Genomic DNA, 19,941 nt, shown 5'->3' with positions numbered 1-19,941 from the left:
GTCAGATCATTACTTTAGCGAACAAGCAAACGGTCAAATATCGTTGCCAGTCTGTGCACTAAAACGCAGGCTAAAATCCCACCGTTTTGCTGGCTTGCAGCTTGAAATAAAAGTGGGCGGGCGGGACCTTCACTTTTTAAATCTCTCTCTCTCTCTCTCTCTCTCTCTCTCTCTCTCTGTGCATATTTTCTAAGATCCAGTAGTCCGTCCATCCTTTCTCCCTCTCCCCTATCAACGGCTTCCAATTTCGAAAACCTAAGCAGTCTCGGAACAGGTATTCTCTCCCTTTTTAGAATCCTTGTTCATCAGCAATGTCTTATTCGATGCCATTTATATATTTACAGCAAGATAGTTACCTAGTTCTTTTATTCGAATTCTCCCTGAATATTATTGGACTGTATTTTTCCTTTTTTTTTTTAAGAAGAAAAATATGAAGAAAACTAGTTTCTTGCATTTGAATCTGGTTAAATGGTTGTCGATCATATCTGTTACTGCTAAGCAATTGTTAGATTTGGAAGATGGGCATCGAGAACTACCATGTAATCGAGCTTGTTGGGGAAGGTTCGTTTGGGAAGGTCTACAAGGGGAGGCGCAAGTACACAGGACAGGTATTTCCTTCGTATCAATACCATGTTCATTACTATCGCATAAATCTTCTTACTGGTTATTGTTATTGGTATCAGACTGTCGCGATGAAGTTCATTATGAAGCATGGGAAAAGTGAGAAGGATATTCACAATTTAAGACAAGAAATTGAGGTAATGGAGTCGTTTATTTTGAAATTTTTTGTTGTCTTTTTGTACACTTATTCGTTTAAGTGGGGAATGTGGTGGTCTAGCTTCCCCGCAATTAACGACGTGTGTCTAGCATTATTTAAAAAAAAACACATTCGAATTTAGGATTATTTATAATTTTCATTTTTTTGAAAAGAGAATACATTCATTGACTAAACAATGAATACATCTCTGCCTGAACAATAGATCGAATGCATACTGGAGATCGTTTCCATGTGCACACTTAGACAAGATAGATTAAGAGCAAATTTTGCTAAATAGTGAGGTTCTGAATTGGCCTCCCTTCTCGTGTAAGCAACTTTGGAATCAGAAAACTTCTGTCTTAGTCTTTTTTGCATCCTCAATCAACTGCTCATACCTACTGAGATCAATATTTGGATCATTTAAACCATTAACCACTTGTAATGAGTCACGTTCAAATAGCAGTTTATCCAATCCTAGAACATGGCAGAAACGCATGGCTTCCACTGAACCCAAAGCCTCTGCTGCCACTGTTTCTAAGCAAAATGGTAATGGTTTTTCCAAGGTTGCTTGAACATTCCCCTTAAAGTCACGTACAATAACACCCACACCAATCCTGTTATTCCTAGAATCAATTGCCACATCTCAATTAGCCTTATAGTAGTTTAATTTGATATCCCTTCATTTTACTTTGGTTTTTTAACTGTTTTTCAGCTGATTAGATGTTTGATCTCTCATGGCCTTGACAGATTTTAAGAAAGTTGAAGCATGAAAATATCATTGAAATGCTCGACTCATTTGAAAGCGCACAAGAGTTTTGTGTAGTCACGGAATTTGCTCAAGTAATTATTTCCTTATTAATCTTTAAAAACACGTAAATTTATTCTGTATGTTAATGCAACTATTATGTAGCACACACTTGTCATGGAAGTCGTTCAGTTTCATGAATTGTTGATGACTTTTCTTGCAGGGTGAACTGTTTGAGATTCTGGAGGATGATAAGTGCCTTCCAGAAGAACAAGTGCAAGCAATTGCAAAGCAATTGGTATAGATTGACCCCCCATCTTTATTTTTTGATAAGTTAAGCTTTATTGACAAGCACAAAGGATTTTATCAAAGTACACAGGATTATACAGGATATTACACCTAATAAGAAAAAGAGAAAATGTAGTAGAACAACCAAGAAGATAAGAAATAACCCCCATTTTTATTGCATCTGATTTAATTGATAGTTTCTTTTCCAGTTTTATAATTTACTATTATGTTCAATATGAGTATCTCCATTCTTTTAGAACTGTCTCCTGCTGAACTTACAGGTGAGGGCACTTCACTACTTGCATTCAAACCGTATTATCCATCGGGACATGAAGCCACAAAATATTCTCATCGGTGCTGGGTCCGTGGTTAAGGTGGAGTGATATCAGTGCATGCTTAAATTCACGTATTCATTAAACTTATTAACTGAATGCTTAGAAGGTTTAGAAGCTGTTTGAAATGTTCTCATACTGTCTATATTCTGAATCTACAGGACATTACCAGTTTAGAAGGAATATGTTACCATTTGGCCTGCATGTAATTAGTTTTGGGCTCTCCATTAACAAATCAGTTGTGGACACTGTTCTTTTTTTTCCCCGATCCCATTACATTGGTTTTATTTGGCTTTTGCATGATACATCATTAGTGTTATCTGAACTGTATTTCTTGTAATATCTTAGTGTATTCAAAATCCACATGGTTTGTGTATAACATACAACAAAAAAATGGACTGACTAGCTGAGCACTCTTTCCTTTTTTGTTGTCCATGCATTGGGTGGGATATTTCTATATCTATTTTGTAGATTATTATTTCATTGGTTTTATTTCTTAGAAGTCCATTTCACTTGGATAGTTCTGATGGTTTGATCTCTGGATTTTAAGAGCTCACAACATTTCTTACCATACTATAATTGAGTTATGTTATATAATACACTCATGTTACCAGTATCTCATTGTGCTAATGTGGCACTGCCCATTTACCCTGAAGGGCTGATGGGCTATGCCACATTTATATGGTAGGATGGAAGTAGGATGAAAGTGTGGTATGCAGTATTCTCCTACTCTAATAATCACTAGTTTATATTTCGGATGGTGTCCTACTCTGTATAAACTAAACATTTCTTATATCCCTTGTAATTGTTCATAACCGATAATATCCTGTTATTTATCTCAGCTTTGTGATTTTGGTTTTGCACGTGCAATGTCCACAAATACTGTTGTTTTACGATCCATAAAAGGTTTGTCCAATCTTTGTACCTGCTGATTGCCTTTTTATTTTGTTAACTGTTGCTGAACTTCCTTGATGTCCTTGAGGAATTAGGCTACTCTCTTCTAGTCACTGCGACTTTTATCTATATTTTTCAGGCACTCCACTGTACATGGCTCCGGAATTGGTACGGGAACAACCATACAACCACACGGCTGATTTATGGTCACTTGGAGTTATATTGTATGTAAAATTTCCCTGCCTATACTTCATGTTTTTTTGTTGTACTAGTTAGATTTGACAGCAACTGCAAGTGCCTTGAATTCTTTTTCATTCAAACTGTAACATAGTTGAAGAGATTTTTTAAGTTCAACTTATAAAAAAAAAAGAGATTTTTTGCTTTGCATTCTATTCTCCTTTTGTTTTTTTTTTTTTTTAAATTTGTATACTTTTGACTGGTGCAGTTATTTTGGAATTTGATTGTGTATCCATACTTTCTCTGCCTTTCTTTTTCTTTGATGTTCACCTTGAATTGAAAGCTCTTTGTCATGTACACAACAGGTATGAGTTATTTGTTGGCCAACCTCCATTTTACACAAATTCTGTATATGCACTTATCCGGCACATTGTTAAGGTACATTTGCTCAATCATCATATGAGCTTTGTTAGTTTAAACTTGTTATACAAGGTATACGCTAATGTTAAATGCTACATTCCAGGATCCGGTTAAATATCCTGACAACATGAGTCTAAATTTCAAAAGCTTTTTGAAGGGTTTGCTTAATAAGGTTGGTTTATGGTTGAAGTCCACGCATCCTTTTCATGACTGATTGTAACTTTAATTTACATGGCATCTAAGATGGCTTTCCAAATTATGAAAAACAGGTACCACAAAATCGACTAACTTGGCCCGCTCTCCTTGAACATCCATTTGTTAAAGAAACTTCAGACGAAGAGGATGCTAGGGTAATTCTATATTAAATTACATTTCCTTAATCTGGAAAAGACAATTTTGGTTTCTTTTCTTTGGTACATTGCAGCATATTTAAAATTTTATCTTAAGTTCTTGGTGATTCATTTCTAGAATTTTTTATCATCTAGTATTCTTTTCCCAGGAAATGCGTGCTGCAACTGCTGCAGCCAGGGGATGTGATGCAGCATGGAGGGGAGAAGCTAACAATGTTCAAACATCACCGAGTTTAAATGTTTCCACTCCAGGGAGTAAGGCCTCCACTTTATTTATGATTCTTCAAAATTTTGTTTTTTGTATACCTTAGCATTGATTATTACAACATCATAGGTAAAAACAACTCTGCTGCTGCTTTTGAGAGCGATAATGGTCCAAATCTTCAGAGTGATGCTCAATTAAGCAGTCCAAACACGGTAACATGCAATCCTTCACCGCATGAGGAGTTCTCAGGGTTTCCAAGTCCTACTGATGTTAAACAGTCAGGTAAACAAAACTATTCATTCAATTGTTTTATGAATGATTCTATGACAGAAACTCAGTATGATGTTTGAAGGATCAAATCATGATTCTCTGCAATATTTGTCCTTCCAATTTGCTCCGTAACATGTGTTTTAAATTTGCTAGCTGATGGACAATTTCAAATTCTTTGATATGAGGCCCTTTTGGTAATATGGTCTTATTACGAAACTTTAATAAGAAACTTGAAAATTAGCTTCTTTGTTAATTTATTTAGCTTCTTATATATATTTTTTTTATAAGTAAAAATATTGTATATATCAAAAGGAGAAATCAAGTACACTGAATGTATACAAGAAAACATCTTACCCAAAATGACCCAACAAACCCCTAATGACCTAAAAAACTCATAAAAAAACCAACTCAAAGCACATCAGACCCAACCCCAATCCCTTGTTTCCCGTAGAACTAAAACTCTACCCGAACACCAACACCAACACCAACGCCAACACCTTGATTCCCGTCTTCACAATGCCCTCCCTTTAGACTTTCCTCTAGTTGAACTACCACTCTTAGCGTCGTAGTTGATTGCCGAAAAAAGACGTTGTAACTCCCTGCCTTTCTTGAAGCTTGATTTAGTTTCAAGTGTGTGGCTTGTCTCGATTGCAGTAATTAGTTCTTTATATTGGTCTTCACATCCTCTATGTGAAATTCCCACGAACTTCTGAATCTCGCTAACTTTAGGCAGAATTCAATTCGCTATTGGAGGAAGAGAGATCAGGGGAGCCACAATATCCCCATCAAACTGCACTCCCGACTCTAGACATTCCTTTACATGCTAAGTGGTAATTTAGCAGCCACTCCCTACTCTAGCTTCTTATATTGTAGTCAACACTTCCATATGCTCATAATTTCTTTAGCAGCCAACTATTACATTCTAAGTGGTAATTTATTTAGGGTTGGATTTTTTAACAGTTAATTATTGAAAGTACCGAAGATATGATCGGTATCTATACCCTTCTGTGCTTTTCTTGCTCCTAGGTTTCTTATTGTTTTCCAATCTAGGCTGCATATATAAATACTACAGGACTATGCTTTTCTTCTTACCACACAATATATGTCTTCATTTTTTTTATCAGTACAATATATGTGTCTTCGTTTACTTTACAACTTGCTTTAGGTAAATTAATTGGAAATACATTATTTTACCTATGAGTATTGAGGGATTTTTTAGAAATTCACCATAACATTCTAAACAGAGAAGCTCTCTTCATATATGGTGTAGTGGTTTTCTAGGTACCGTTGATGTTTTCTCATCTTTTGCTGCTTTTGTTATCTTTTGAGTCATATTGAGTTGTGTACTTCTACGAAGAGAAGGGTTCCTTAAAAGGGCCAATTGGTTGTTATCACTTGGTCAGCTCTGTAGGTTGGCTTTCTTGCACTCCCTTGTAGGCTGGCATTTACATGATATACATGTATTAGAAGTTTAGCGCTTGAAATTGAAGTTATCCAAATGAACTCATTTTTATGTTTGACTAGACTTCCATTTTTCACTATGATTTATGAAACTAACTAAATCATCCCCACAGTCACTTTCCTATGTTTCGTGAAACTGACATACACATATATTCATGTTTATGCATGTGGTTGACAAGTGAAAATAAAGGATGTCGATTGAAGCCCACTTTTCCATCTAGCTTTTGTTCTATTTTGATATATTCATTATAAGAATATTCCCAATGATTCTTTCCTACCTTGTAAAAGTTGTATAATATGGTCAACGTGTTTATTATCAACCTTCTTTAGGCTGCCAGACATTGGACAGATTGGAAAACAACTCCCGCACAGTCAAGGGTGCACAGATAATTGGTCAAGATAATGAAGCATTAGCACATGTTTTGCTACCTCTTAAAAGATGGTCTGGAGGATCTAAAAATTCTTGCAGGTAAAACTGGATTACTTGCATCCATGGCATTTTTTTAGTTCTGAATATCTAACCCTGATTTGTTGGTACCAAATATTGAGATTACAAAGTCCATAGTTGAGTGCTGTTCAATCTCCATGCTGAACTTCAATGCGAGACACTTTCCATTCTGAAAATATAGACATAAGCGATCAGAGGAGCATCCTTGGACATCAAATATGTTATCCTTACCTGTTCTGCATTGCTTCCTAAGGGACTGCATTTTGTTCTGGCATATAATTTGATATGAGCTTCTATAGTTGCAAATAGTAAAGAACTAGCCAGAATAACGAAAAAAAACAAGTACCAAATGGAGGAGTATTAATGGTTATGGTGATTTGATGAGAGGGAAGAATATCCCCATATTCATGGATGCTATGAAATGATCAACTACCTCTGACTTATTTCTCACTTCCTCACATCCTTATATCATTTCGAATATTTTAAATAACTCTGTACGAGATTGAATTACTTATTAAAAAAAAACTACGAGGTATTGAAGTGCCCTTTCATTATCAGTAATAACAGAGAGATGGGTAACAACAAGATTGTGGAGCATTTGATCTGAATAGTCCAACACTAGTGAGCATTAAATAACTTAATAAACGACAGCACATAGGAGGATTTGTGCATTTAATGCTATAAGATAAAAGAGCGGTATAACCTCACGTACAATGCGTATAAAACTTGCCTTAAAGCTACTTGCTGGCGTTTGGATCAGGTATTGCCATTACATAGATGCAACAAGTGGTCTGCTTAGTTGTTTTGAAAAGGATGTTTTGGTGACCTTAAAAGGAAGGAGCATGATAACCTGGGAGTATGAAACTAGTATCTGGACCCAACTAGGTTTTCGGCCTCTTTCAAGATGCAATGTCATTATGTTCCTATATCTACCAAAGATTGAAAACTCTGCACATGTTGGGATTTATCTCTTTGCTATGATGCTGCTCCATCAGATAACCATCGAGATTTTTAAGTTTAGTTGGTTATAGTCTTTTGTATTCCTGTATTAGATGCCTGTGAGTAATTGATAGCTTGTCAAACACATGCAGGGATCAAGATGCTATTAGTTCCAATCAGTCGCTCAGAGTTCTTTCAAACCTAGTTGCAGCTGGTGCTATCCATTCTAATGGGCTATCTGATGATATAATTCGTGAACTTCTTGTTTTCACTGGCATTGCTGTTAGCTTGAAATCCTCTGAATATAATGACTTAATGGCAAAGGTATGTCTCTAGCAGGTCATTTAGAAACTTCTGGCTTTTGATATCTAATATCATGATATTTCATACCTCATATGGCCATGATGTTTAGAGTCATGTTTTCTATGAAGAGAATTTGCTGCTGTTAGTCGGATCTTGGTATAGGTTAGAATTATACCCCAAATATTTAGGCTTATCTATCCTGTTCGTTTCACCTATAATGATATGTTCATAAAAAATAACAGTTGTTTGTTTAAAGCCAAACTTTGTGAAAAATCCAGGGAGGATACTTGCTTCTGTAATTACTACCGGCTGATGCAACTGTGGTTTCTTATTTCTGTAGAGTTTCTCGATCATCAAAATGCTACTAGATGACTATGGGACTGGCATTGCAAGTTCATATTTCAGGCACTGGGTTGCATTATCTGAGATTTTTTCACAGGTCTAATTCTTTCTATCGCGATGTTCTCTTCCAACCGTTATGCACTTGCTTCCAGATTTTTCATCTTTTTAGCTATGTAGGTTGCTGGCTGCAGTGAAGATTCATGTGGAAGAGTTCTCTATGAATCTAGTGCTTGCATCACTGTCATGTTATTAAGAGTTGCTCAGGGTCTCAAGGCATCTCATTCAACTTCAGTTCCTGAGGTGGTTTCTGCTCTTGACGAAACACTGAAAAGAATATTGGATCATGCTAAAACGTCTGGCTTGGTGGATCATTTGTGTCTCTGCTTAGTGAATTCAGGCTCAAGTCTCATTTCGGGTTCTTCAAATATGTTGCGTGCTGCTTGCGAAGCATGTAGGGCTATTTGGTCACTTATAGATGCACTGGAAACCCTTGCAACGAAAGAGAAACCCCTTTTATTTCCACTACACGCTTTGCGAAGTCATTCTTTAGTTCGACTTGACACTAGGGAGCATGATGGAAGCCCTTTACTTGGCACAGAATCCGCAAAAATTGTTGATGTAGTGACAAGAGCATTTGTTACATCAAAAGCAGTGCAGGTTGCTATTTACTATTGCCTTCATCAACGTCTCGAGGCTTCATTGTCTGCTGGCATTCAGGTGTTTATTTATTGTCCTCAATATTTTCTATTTCTTCTGCATGCTTTATATTCACATGAAAAACAGCCAGTTCTGTGGCCTTTAATTATTTCAAATAACCGAAGACAGTATAGAGAATTAAAACACTCAGATTTGCAGTAGAAATCTTCACACCCTTTTATTGATAAAAATGTATGTCCCATATATAGACTTTTTACAATCCCATTAAGGAAACTTACAGCTATTGAAATAATGAAGGACAAATCAATTTACAGAATAATTACATAAATGAAAAGATGTACACGCATGATAATTTGCTTGATTGTTGCTGCTTGATTGTTGCTGCAATAACTTCCAGATTTGCTGTTAATTAGAACCTGATTCACTTTCCTTAATACGCCCCCGCAAAATGGGGCTGCCATCAGCAAGACCGATTTTCGATCTTAGAAATTCTGTGCGTTCCTTGGACAGTGGCTTTGTGAGTAGGTCAGCCAGTTGATCATGAGTGTGAACATGACTCACTTTAAGTGTTCCTTTCTGAACTTGATCGCGCACAAAGTGAAGATCAATTTGGATATGCTTCATTCTCGAATGCTGAACAGGATTAAAGCTTAGGTGAGTTGCTCCAAGATTGTCACATAAAAGAGAGGGAGGCACCTTTAATGGAAACCGCAGGTCTTGAAGGAGTGCAAGTAACCACAGTGTTTCGGATGCACCATTTGCAAGAGCGCGGTATTCTGCTTCTGTAGAGGACCGAGCAACAGCTCTTTGTTTTTTTGAACTCCATGAGATTGGATTGCAGCCAAGAAAAGTGATGTAAGCTGATGTGGAGGTGCGATCATCAATGTTGCTAGCCCAGTCAGCATCACTATAGGTGGTTAAGCACGAGGCTGCAGTTTTCTTGATGTGAATGCCATGGAAGATTGTTCTTTTTAGGTAGCGAAGAAGCCGCTTGGTGGCTGTCCAATGAGTAGCTGTTGGCTTGTGCATAAACTGAGAAAGCTTATTGACTGCAAAGGAAATGTCTGGGCGGGTTAAGGAGAGATATTGGAGGCTGCCAATGATGCGTCTGTACTCAGTACTATCTACTGCAGCCGTGCCATCCAGGAGGTGAAGAGGCTGACTGGTAGACAAAGGAGTAGAAACATCCTTTGCACCAGCCATGTTAGTAGTCTCCAAAATATCCCTGACATACTTGTGTTGAGAAAGAAATAGGCCTGCAGCAGTGGGTATAACTTCTACTCCAAGGAAGTAGTGAAGTGAGCCCATATCTTTTAATGAAAATTGAGCACCAAGTTTTTTGATAACATGAGCTACAAAGGGGCTGCTGTTTCCCGTAATGATTAAATCATCGACATACACAAGGAAGTAGCAGAGAACAGAATCATTGTGATAAACAAAAAGAGAGGAATCAGCTTTAGAATTGTGAAAACCAATTTCTTGAAGAGCATTTCTTAAAGCTGAATACCAAGCCCGTGGGGCTTGTTTAAGCCCATAAATTGCCTTCCTTAATCTGCACACATAATCAGGTCTAGACAAATCTTTGAACCCTGGGGGTTGCATCATATAAACAGTTTCAGACAAATTTTCATGCAAGAAAGCATTATTAACATCCATTTGTCTCAAGGACCACCCATTCATGACGGCAATACTCAACACAGTTCGTATTGTTACGGGTTTAACAACTGGACTAAAGGTTTCTTTATAGTCAACTCCAGGCCTCTGATTGTAACCCTTGGCAACAAGTCTGGCTTTGAATTTATCAATAGAGCCATCCGGTTTTCGTTTGACTCTAAACACCCACTTACAACCCACTGGTTTACAATTTTTGGGTGGGGAAATTAAATCCCAAGTGCCATGACGCATAAGAGCTGTTAACTCACTGGACATGGCTTCACGCCATTCAGGGTGAGAGACAGCTTGGCTTACACATGTAGGTTCTAAAGGTAACGGGAGAGGATGCTTAGAGACGGTATGCAGTTGCTTTGGTTTGAAAATATTATTCATGAAACGGGTAGTCATGGAGTGAGTTCGGGTTGATGGGGTTTCATGGTGAGCAGGGAGGTGGGGATCGGACTGAGAGATGGGTATGGGTTCGGGTTGAGGTGGGGATGAACTAAGAGATGCAACAATCGGTAGATCAGAATTTAAATTCAGATTTAAAGAATCAGCATCAAGCAGTTCATGAGAGTCCGAACAAAAAGAAAGAGAAGACAAGGGAATACTTGAAGGTGGTGCAGAGACGGCGGCAACAGCTTCCATGCTCGTCGGTGGCTGTGATTGACAATTGATGGTGGGCGATTGAGCAGAAACCAGCTGGGTTTGGGACGAAGGAGAGGAACGATTCGGTTGAGCGGACACCGAAAGGGGAAAAATGACAGAGTTAGGGCACGGGTTGGGTGAATTGAGGAAATGGGTTGAGGGAGTTGGGCTTCCGCTGGCCATTGGGCCAGGTATATCAGGGGGTTTAAGTGGGCTTTGGGTCTCATCAAAGGTGACGTGTTTGGAGATGTAAATCCGGTCCGTGGAAGGGTCCATGCATTTATATGCATTTTGTGTTTGGGAATATCCAAGGAAAACACAAGGAATTGATTTTGGTTGTAATTTGTGAGTGTTGTATGGCCGTGTGAGAGGATAACATAAACAACCAAATTTTCTCAATTTAAGATAATTTGGTCGTTGCCCAAAAAGAACCTCAAATGGAGATTTGTTTTGAAGAAGAGGAGTTGGTTGCCTATTTATGAGATAAGTGGCGGTTTGAAAAGCATGGGGCCAATAAGAAAGTGGTAAGAAAGCATCATGAAGAAGGGTAAGACCCGTCTCAACAAGATGACGATGACGTCTTTCGGAAACACCGTTTTGTTGGGGAGTGTAGGGGGCGGTGGTATAATGGCTTATACCATGATCGGACAAATATTTTTTTAAACTTAGAAATTCTCATCCATTGTTCGAGTATAAGCTTTTGATAGATGAATGGAACCGCTTTTCAACAAGTAATTTAAATTGTGGAAAAATGCGAGAGACAAGGGATTTTGTAGACATTGGATAGAACCACATGTATTTGGTATAATGATCCACGAAAATAAGATAATATCGTGCACCATTTAACCCTGTAATGTGAGCGGGACCCCAAACATCTGTGTAAATAATTTCCAATGGAGAATGACTTTGAAACTTGTGGAACTAAATGGTTGTTGATGTGCTTTATTGATAGAACAAGAAGTACAAGAAGATGGTAACTTATTTGTGGAAAGAGGAAGGGAAAAAAGATTAACAAGATTTTGAACAACTTTAATCGATGGGTGTCCTAGACGCTTGTGCCACCCGTCGATTGAGGTTCGTTCATGCACATAAGCAATCATTTTGGGAGTGGAAGAGGCCACCGTTGAGTGTGGAAACATGTAGACGCCATTCTCACACGCTCCTTTTAGAAGTATCGCCCCCGTAGATCGTTCTTTCACAAGAAAATAATGAGGGTGAAATTCAAGAAAGACATCATTTTGTGTGGTGAAGTGATGAACGGAAATAAGATTTTTGTGAATATTCGGAACATAGAGAGTATCATGTAAATGGAAGTTTTTTTAGGTGTGGGTAAGATTAAAGAACCAATATGTGTAACTGCCAAACCTGTACCATCACCAAGAATAACTTCGTCAGTGCCATCATACTCAGAGTGAATGGATAAATTTTGGAGATCACCCGTGATATTATGTGAAGCTGCAGAATCAATTAACCATTTTTGTTCTTGAGCATCAGATGTTCCTGCACAGTTAACAGTCATTTCAGATGATTGCAATTTCGGGCAGGCTTTAGCTGTGTGGCCCACTTGGTCACAATATTGGCATTTGGGCTGGAAGCGGCGCTGATTTGAATTGGAGCGGCCCGAAGAAGGATTTCTCCGTTGGTCGCGAGATGACCCATGAGAAGACCGAAATTGGGTTTGGCCTTGTTGACGTGAAGACCCATTACTCTTAGGGTTCACTTTCGGTTGCTGAGTTGCAGAGGACCCAGTGCGGCGACTTGTGAAGTTTGCGGCAGCGACGAACTGCTGTGTGGCCGCCTCCATCCTCCGCAAGTAACTCTCATGTCCAACAAGTAGATCATGGAGCTCTTCAAAAACAAGAGATTTTTCTCTTGCGCGAATAGGAGCAGCAATCTCACGGAATTCGGGACCTAACCCGTTGAGAACATAGAGGGTGAGGTCATCGTCGGAGATTGGGTGATCAATAAGAGCTATCTCATCGGCGAGTCCTTTAACCGCATGAAGATACTCTTGGATTGGTCGGGTTCCTCGTTGAATCAAGGTTAGTTCTTCCTTGAGTTGCATTGCCCTCGTACGCGATTTACTAGCATACATAGTGGATAATTTTTTCCATGCCTCGTATGAGGTTTTGGCTGTGGCAATGAGAGGAGTAATTGTGGGTGAAGTAGAGGCAAGAATAGCACTGAGAATTAGCTTATCTTGCCGGACCCAGTGATGTTTCTTGGCTATAGAAGATGGAGTGCCATCGGAGGAAGGGCAATTGGAATTGCCATTGACATAATCCATTAGATCATAGCCAATTAGGAGGGCCTCAAATTGAGCGCGCCATTGGGGAAAAGATGAGGGTGTGAGTTTCTCATTAATCTGAGCGGTAATGTTGAAAACAACTAGAGGCAATTCTGAGGAAGGGATGGTTGGATTGTCGGAAGACATTGGAATGTTTTGGGGAGAATGGATCGAGGTCTCGTTAGAGGGCTGGTCGTCTGATACCATATAGAGAATTAAAACACTCAGATTTGCAGTAGAAATCTTCACACCCTTTTATTGATAAAAATGTATGTCCCATATATAGACTTTTTACAATCCCATTAAGGAAACTTACAGCTATTGAAATAATGAAGGACAAATCAATTTACAGAATAATTACATAAATGAAAAGATGTACACGCATGATAATTTGCTTGATTGTTGCTGCTTGATTGTTGCTGCAATAACTTCCTGATTTGCTGTTAATTAGAACCTGATTCACTTTCCTTAATAGACAGCAGTCAATTAAGAGTTTCCCTACCGATGCCTAATTATTTTCATATCCATCATGCTTGTATAATGGTAGATCACATTTTATATAAAATAATGTAATATCTTTTGCTGTTTCAGCTCTTGGCAAGGTGCTGCCTGTATAGTGGACTTGTTCCAGGTGTTCTATGTGGACTTCCCGCTTCCCTACCTGCAACTAGTGTTGTAAGTGGTGGAGGGGATGGCACCATTGTCTCGGAGATATTCTCTATTTTGTCTTTCTGCATTTTATCTTTAAATAAAGATCTGCAAACAGGTGAAACAATCAACTTGAAGTGTAAATTAACCAATCCTGCTGCCCTGGTTCTTCATTCATGCCTCATCCTGGCAACTGTTGCGCAATGTTTGAAGTCAACTGGAAGGAATTCTGCACTATTTATGCTTACAACCTCTCCAAAGAAGCAGCTTTCTCGACTTTCAGTGCTTGCACATCATTTTTCTTCTGAGGATAGAGTGAACACTTCCTTTAAACCTCATAGTGCATCAGCTATGCTGGCTCTTGCATCCATTCTATCCCTTGAAGCTGGAGCGTCTGTTGAATCTTCAGTCTCTGAAATAGCTGTGCCTTTGATTCCTCGAACTACCACACTTTGTGATCATCTCAAGATTTCATCTGCTAATGAAACTGAAGTCGATTCCAGACACCCAAATGGTGCTCTCTCTTATTGGCATGGCCTTAGAGATGGGTGTGTTGGTTTGTTGGAGTCTCGACTCAAGTGGGGTGGACCATTAGCCGTCCAGCAGTTGTGTGCAAGTGGTATCCCTTTGCTTCTTGTTGATTTGTTAGCCAACAACCATTCCAATGCTACTCAAGGAATTGACAGCATAAAAGATCGAGTTGGGTTATCCCCTATTGGGGTTGTATGGACAGTTTCATCAATATGTCACTGCATTTCGGGTGGAGCTTTAACTTTTCGTCAGATCTTGGTTAGGAGTGAACACATCAAGCTTATCTCTGACTTAATATCTGATGTGCATCTCAAGCTTGTAAAGTGCTGGGGTGGGCCTGGCGGAGGGAAGGATGGACTCAGAGATATTATAAATGCAGTAGTAGATCTATTGGCATTTCCTTTTGTTGCTGTACAGAATGGTCCTGGCTTGCCATCTGCCACTGCTTCTGTAAACAGTGGGTTCCTTCTCAACATGGGTTCACCAGGAGGGAAAATATGCATGGAAGACAAGGACATGGTGAAAGCAATCGAGGAAGACTTAGCAAAGTACATTAAAATCCTTCTGGAGGTTCGATACATTTTTCACTTGTGGGTTACTATATTTTTGTCATTGAGATAAATTTTGGAACATGCGATTTAAGTTATCTTGTGGGGTGAACTAAAACTATGTTCCAGCATTGGATAAGATACATTTACGTCATGTTTATGACAAATGTATAACTTTTCAAATGATGATCTAACACCTATACCTCGTTTTAGGAGGAAATATGTCTGATGTAGGTTCTAATGATGTAATTTGTGTTTCAAATATGTTTCTCATTCAATTGCTTCTGACATTTTCAGGTTGGAGTACCTATTCTTATTCTTCGGTGCTTGGAACATGTGGAGTTTAAAGATTTGGGAAAGCCCGTTGCCTTTCTCGCAAAAATGATTGGCCATCGACCTCTAGCTGTTCAACTTGTGGGTAATGGCTTGTTGGATCCAAATAGGATGAGAATGCTGCTTGATAGATCATGCCCAAGAGAAGTAACACTCGATGTTTTGATGATAATTTCTGATCTAGCTCGCATGGATAAGGTCGGTTTTGTCTCTTTTAAATGGTCCTTGTTGCATATGCAAATATCAAGGATTGACTTATCTTTTCTAATTTGCATCTTAACTTTGTTCCTGATTGGTGGATGCCACAATGATGTGCCATAGAGGTAAATTTGAATTGTCTTATGCGGCGCGAATACTTCTAGAAGAGAGCTGTATCTAAATCTGATATGTAATTGTAAAAAATCTGATAATAGTCCCAACTTTTTTTTAACCTAAGGAAAATGAAATATAGGGAACGATCGTGACTGATGTTTTAATTAGAAAACTAATTCTCTCTTTAACTATGGCACATATAATGATATAATTAAAAAGTGAAAGTATAATTGGAAAGGTATTTTATATATTAATGTATCCTTATGGCATCCTTGGCATATCAGCATTCTTTGCATCATCTTATTTTTATCACATTATCCTTTATTTTTCACCACCCAAATTATTTCCTCTTTGTTATTTACTAGTTTGGCATGCACTATGTGCTTGCTGCTTTCCACATATTAACATCCTCCAACTCATAGTTTCTCCATAAATGCAAGTTATTAACAGTCTGATGGATATTTGTATGCAGAAAAGAGGTGGTGATGAGTTGGGAAGTCTTAGAACATTGAAGCTACCTCATCATCATTAATATCTTAAATTAATACTTGCTCGGAGGTAGTTGGGATAAAAGTGGAGGGGAACGCCAAATTAAGCTTTTCCATTTTGTATACTAGGAATATGGATCCAAAGTCTCTTAAAAATTAGTGGAGAAGATTGACCCTGGAAATTTCTTATTTTAACTGTTTCGACTTTTTTTTTTCCCTTTTTGTGTCTCCGTATCAATCTTAAGAAGGATTAGTGTCTATATTCATGCATTTAAAAACAAAATTTAATACATATTCGAGAAAACAATCCAAAATGATTAACTAACCTTCTTTCCTCTGGTTGCTTAGCCTGGTTAAATTAGTTTTATATTTTGTGATGTCTAGGGATTCTATGAATTCATCAACCGGGCTTCTGTGTTGGAGTCATTGAAAGATTTTCTTACACATGAAGATCCCAATGTACGTGCAAAGGCGTGCAGTGCTCTAGGCAACATGTGTCGGCATAGTTCCTACTTCTATAATTCACTAGTGAGTGATGAATCATATATTGCTTCTCAATATGCTAAAACTTATGAAATATCTGTTCTTAAATTTTGAAAACCTTGAATGCAAAATTAATTCCTGTTCTGGATTGCTGAAGCTACGCAACAGTTTTTAATTTTTTTATTGGATCGTTCATTTCCACACAAAGACACTAGGAAGTATCAAACGACGTTATATTAATTTATGTTTTCTTACCAGCTTAAGTTATTATACAGGCAAGGCACCAAATTATTCGTCTCCTCATTGATCGGTGTGATGATCCAGACAAACGGACTCGAAAATTTGCATGCTTTGCTGTAAGTTCTGATCCAAATCACTGACATTTCTTTACTAGAAAAATTGTTGCAGTTGAAGGTAACCATATCTTCATCATTATCTTATGAAGATGATTCTGGCGTAATCCATTCATTTTATTTCTATGAAAGAAATCATGAAGGTAAGCCCTTATAGATATATGGCTACTGATATCGTGCCTCTCTTACAGATTGGAAATGCTGCCTACCATAATGATACACTTTATGAAGAACTTAAGAGATCCATTCCTCAGCTGGCAAACTTGCTGCTTGCAGCAGAGGAAGACAAGACTAAAGCAAATGCTGCAGGTGCACTAAGCAATCTTGTTCGCAACTCCAACAGGCTTTGTGAGGATGTTATCTCTAAAGGAGCCATGCAGGTTTGTGGACATGCTGCATTCCCTCCTAAATGTTACCTTATGCGTGCAAGTTTCAAGCTGTAGTTGGAATTTGAATCAGTTGTGTCCCATTAAAATTTTCAAGTGTGAGGATCATCAAATGGTCTTCATAAATTATTTCTAATCCCTAAGCTGACTTTCTAAATTCTTACATGGTCTGAATAATTAGTTGATCCGCAGACCTTGATTTATGTCTCTTTTTGCTGATCAATTTTTACTGCTTGTATCAGGACATAAATGACTCAAAGCATTTTCCTGTTTGTTACTATTGTAAAGACACATTCAATTTTGCCGTACTTAAAATATGGATTATAATGTGAGTTGGTTTTCTTTTACAGGCCTTGTTAAAGTTAGTAGCCGACTGTTCTGTAGTAGCCCTGAACCCAAGCAGAAAAGATGCCGTTAACGAGTCACCATTAAAAATAGCTCTTTTTTCGTTGGCCAAGATGTGTTCACACCATCCATGCAGGCAGTTCCTCTGTTCATCAGAGTTGTTTCCAGTGATTGGGAAGCTTCGACAATCCCCAGAATCAACAATTGCCCAGTATGCTTCTGTCATTATCAGCAAAGTCTCTGATGCTTGAGGCCCCCCACCAAGCGAGAGCTTTGAATGTAAGTATGCAATCACAGCGATTGCCAGTAATACTATTGTGGAGCGGATTTTGAAGAAAATTGTAAAGAAGCTAGCAAGCCATAAACTGCTCTATAGTAGATACTGCAAAGTAATTTTTGTATGTATTACCTGTGTACGGATCAATTATTCAATCTGAAAGCCATCTGGTTACAGTTTTCTTTCTTTGTTTTGGCAGGAGAAAGTGGACTTAAAAGACTCTTTTGTGAATTCTAATGTTTAAGAAAAAAAAAAAAAAAGGGTTCAACCTGAATCTGGGTCTGACTGGGGCTAATCCGGCCTGGGTTTAAAACCCGGATTTCTGGAGAACTCAGATAAATAGTCCTGACTCCTACCCATCAATACATAATAATAAAGAGTTGTGTCTGTACAAAATACTTCTTTGATTATCAGGTGGAAAAAAGCTATTTTTTCATTCTTGGTGATTTAAAAATATTTGAAGGGGCGAGAATAAAATGGTTTTTTTTTTCCCCCTTAAATCTTTTTCGTTGATATCTACAAACTTATATTCATCGAATTGGATTGTCCACAACCTCGAAATCTTATATAGACAATCCTGACTTGCTCAATTTGGGTCAGACTTGTGCGATGGAACGGATTTGCTCTGTTGTTTTTACTGTTTTTCACTACCGTTTCAGATAGGGCACGGGGAGAGTACACAGACACTGCACAGGACAGTCCAGTGCAATTTCAGTACTGTTCATGCACTGTCCCAAACGCATTGCCATCTGAAAAGTTGTATTTACTACCACCAGTCTACAAAGACTACAAGTTTCAGGATTCAGCGAAATTTTGGGTATTTTTTGGACCAGTTTTTTTTTTTTCCAAGCCACCTCTCTTTTTATTAAAAAAAATAAAATCCTCACTTGTGGCATAATAAAATTTTACTACGAACCGTAAAGAAAAACTATAGTGGAAAATAAATCACCCTTCCTACTTGGAAACAACCTAGAAAAGGGCTGTGCTGCGCATCAGCCGGAAGCTGCAGCACACCATACAGATTTTTTTTTTTTTTTTTTCACTCAATCCACTGAGTGTGCGCTGGCTTCAATAAACAGCAGGCTGATATTTATATTTTCTCACCTAGAAAAACCCACTGAACCAACCAACTTAAAACGCATTCCTCAAATAAGGAATCCAAAGCTTGTCGCTTGTCGGTATGCAATAAGCCCCTAAGCAGCAGTGAAATTCTTAACAAAGAGTCCCAACCACTTGAAATACCTTCCGATCCCATTCTGGCAGTGCATTCCCTTCTTTATAAATATGCCTTATAGTGAAAGTGATCTCCTTTAAAAGAGACGAGCATCCGCATCCGCTTCTTCAAAATGCATTTCATCTGCAAATTTAAATAATTTTATAGAAAGTTGACCCACTGACATAGCGGAAATGTACCAATGAAGAAAATCCGAGAAGAGCTGTGTCTTCCCAAAAGTTACGAGCCACAAGTTTTATTAATAAAACTCTGTAAAACTTTTACAATATTTCAAAGATCCTCCATTCATCCCACATTCGGAACCCTTATACGGAAGGAAACAACTAAGGAAACTTATTTGGAAAATGAAATAACATTGGAAAAAAAGAAATAACAATTAATGAAACTTTATTCAAAGGAAATAAAATTTGCAATGATCCTTATATGAAGCTGTCAACGAACTCCTCTGTTTATGGCCACATTTCCTCTGTTTATTTCGGTAAGTCGCTTGCTGTGCTCCCCTCAATCGCGCTTGTCGTGCTTCCGTCAATCATGCTTGCTGCATCAGATTCTTCCCCACTCGGAAGGAAGCTTGACCTCGAGCAATGGTCATGATAAAGTTCTTCATCTGGTGGGTGGTACTCGAAAATGTTTGCTACGTTGAAAGTAGAAGAGATTGACATGTTATCGGGGAGGTCAATGATATAAGCATTATCGTTTATTCTCCTCATAATTCGGCATGGTCCAAACTTCTTATTCTGCAGCTTGTTGTAAGTTCCAGCTGGAAAACGTTGCTTTTGTAAATGCACCATTACCAAATCTCCTTCTTGAAAAATCTTCGCTCGTCT

At 38.2% G+C, this 19,941-nt stretch overlaps 1 protein-coding gene across 1 annotated transcript; it reads left to right on the top strand.

Annotated features, from left to right (window-relative positions):
- Positions 1–139: 139 nt before the first annotated feature.
- Positions 140–18,061, top strand: LOC109012861 (serine/threonine-protein kinase TIO). The gene is made up of 23 exons (XM_018994718.2): positions 140–274; positions 510–608; positions 684–758; positions 1,505–1,597; positions 1,726–1,800; positions 2,072–2,164; positions 2,965–3,028; positions 3,156–3,240; positions 3,559–3,631; positions 3,717–3,785; positions 3,883–3,963; positions 4,113–4,218; positions 4,298–4,450; positions 6,230–6,368; positions 7,439–7,610; positions 7,930–8,028; positions 8,109–8,648; positions 13,768–14,925; positions 15,201–15,434; positions 16,421–16,564; positions 16,795–16,875; positions 17,064–17,252; positions 17,609–18,061. The coding sequence occupies exons 2-23, from the start codon at positions 519–521 to the stop codon at positions 17,852–17,854; spliced, it is 4,059 nt and encodes a 1,352-aa protein (XP_018850263.1). The 5' UTR covers positions 140–274; positions 510–518; the 3' UTR covers positions 17,855–18,061.
- Positions 18,062–19,941: the final 1,880 nt, after the last annotated feature.

The sequence above is a fragment of the Juglans regia genome, chromosome 7 (assembly GCF_001411555.2).
Source record: "Juglans regia cultivar Chandler chromosome 7, Walnut 2.0, whole genome shotgun sequence".
Taxonomy (NCBI): domain Eukaryota; kingdom Viridiplantae; phylum Streptophyta; class Magnoliopsida; order Fagales; family Juglandaceae; genus Juglans; species Juglans regia.
Note: the sequence above shows the minus strand (reverse complement) of the source record. Positions and strands in the feature narration are given on the sequence as shown.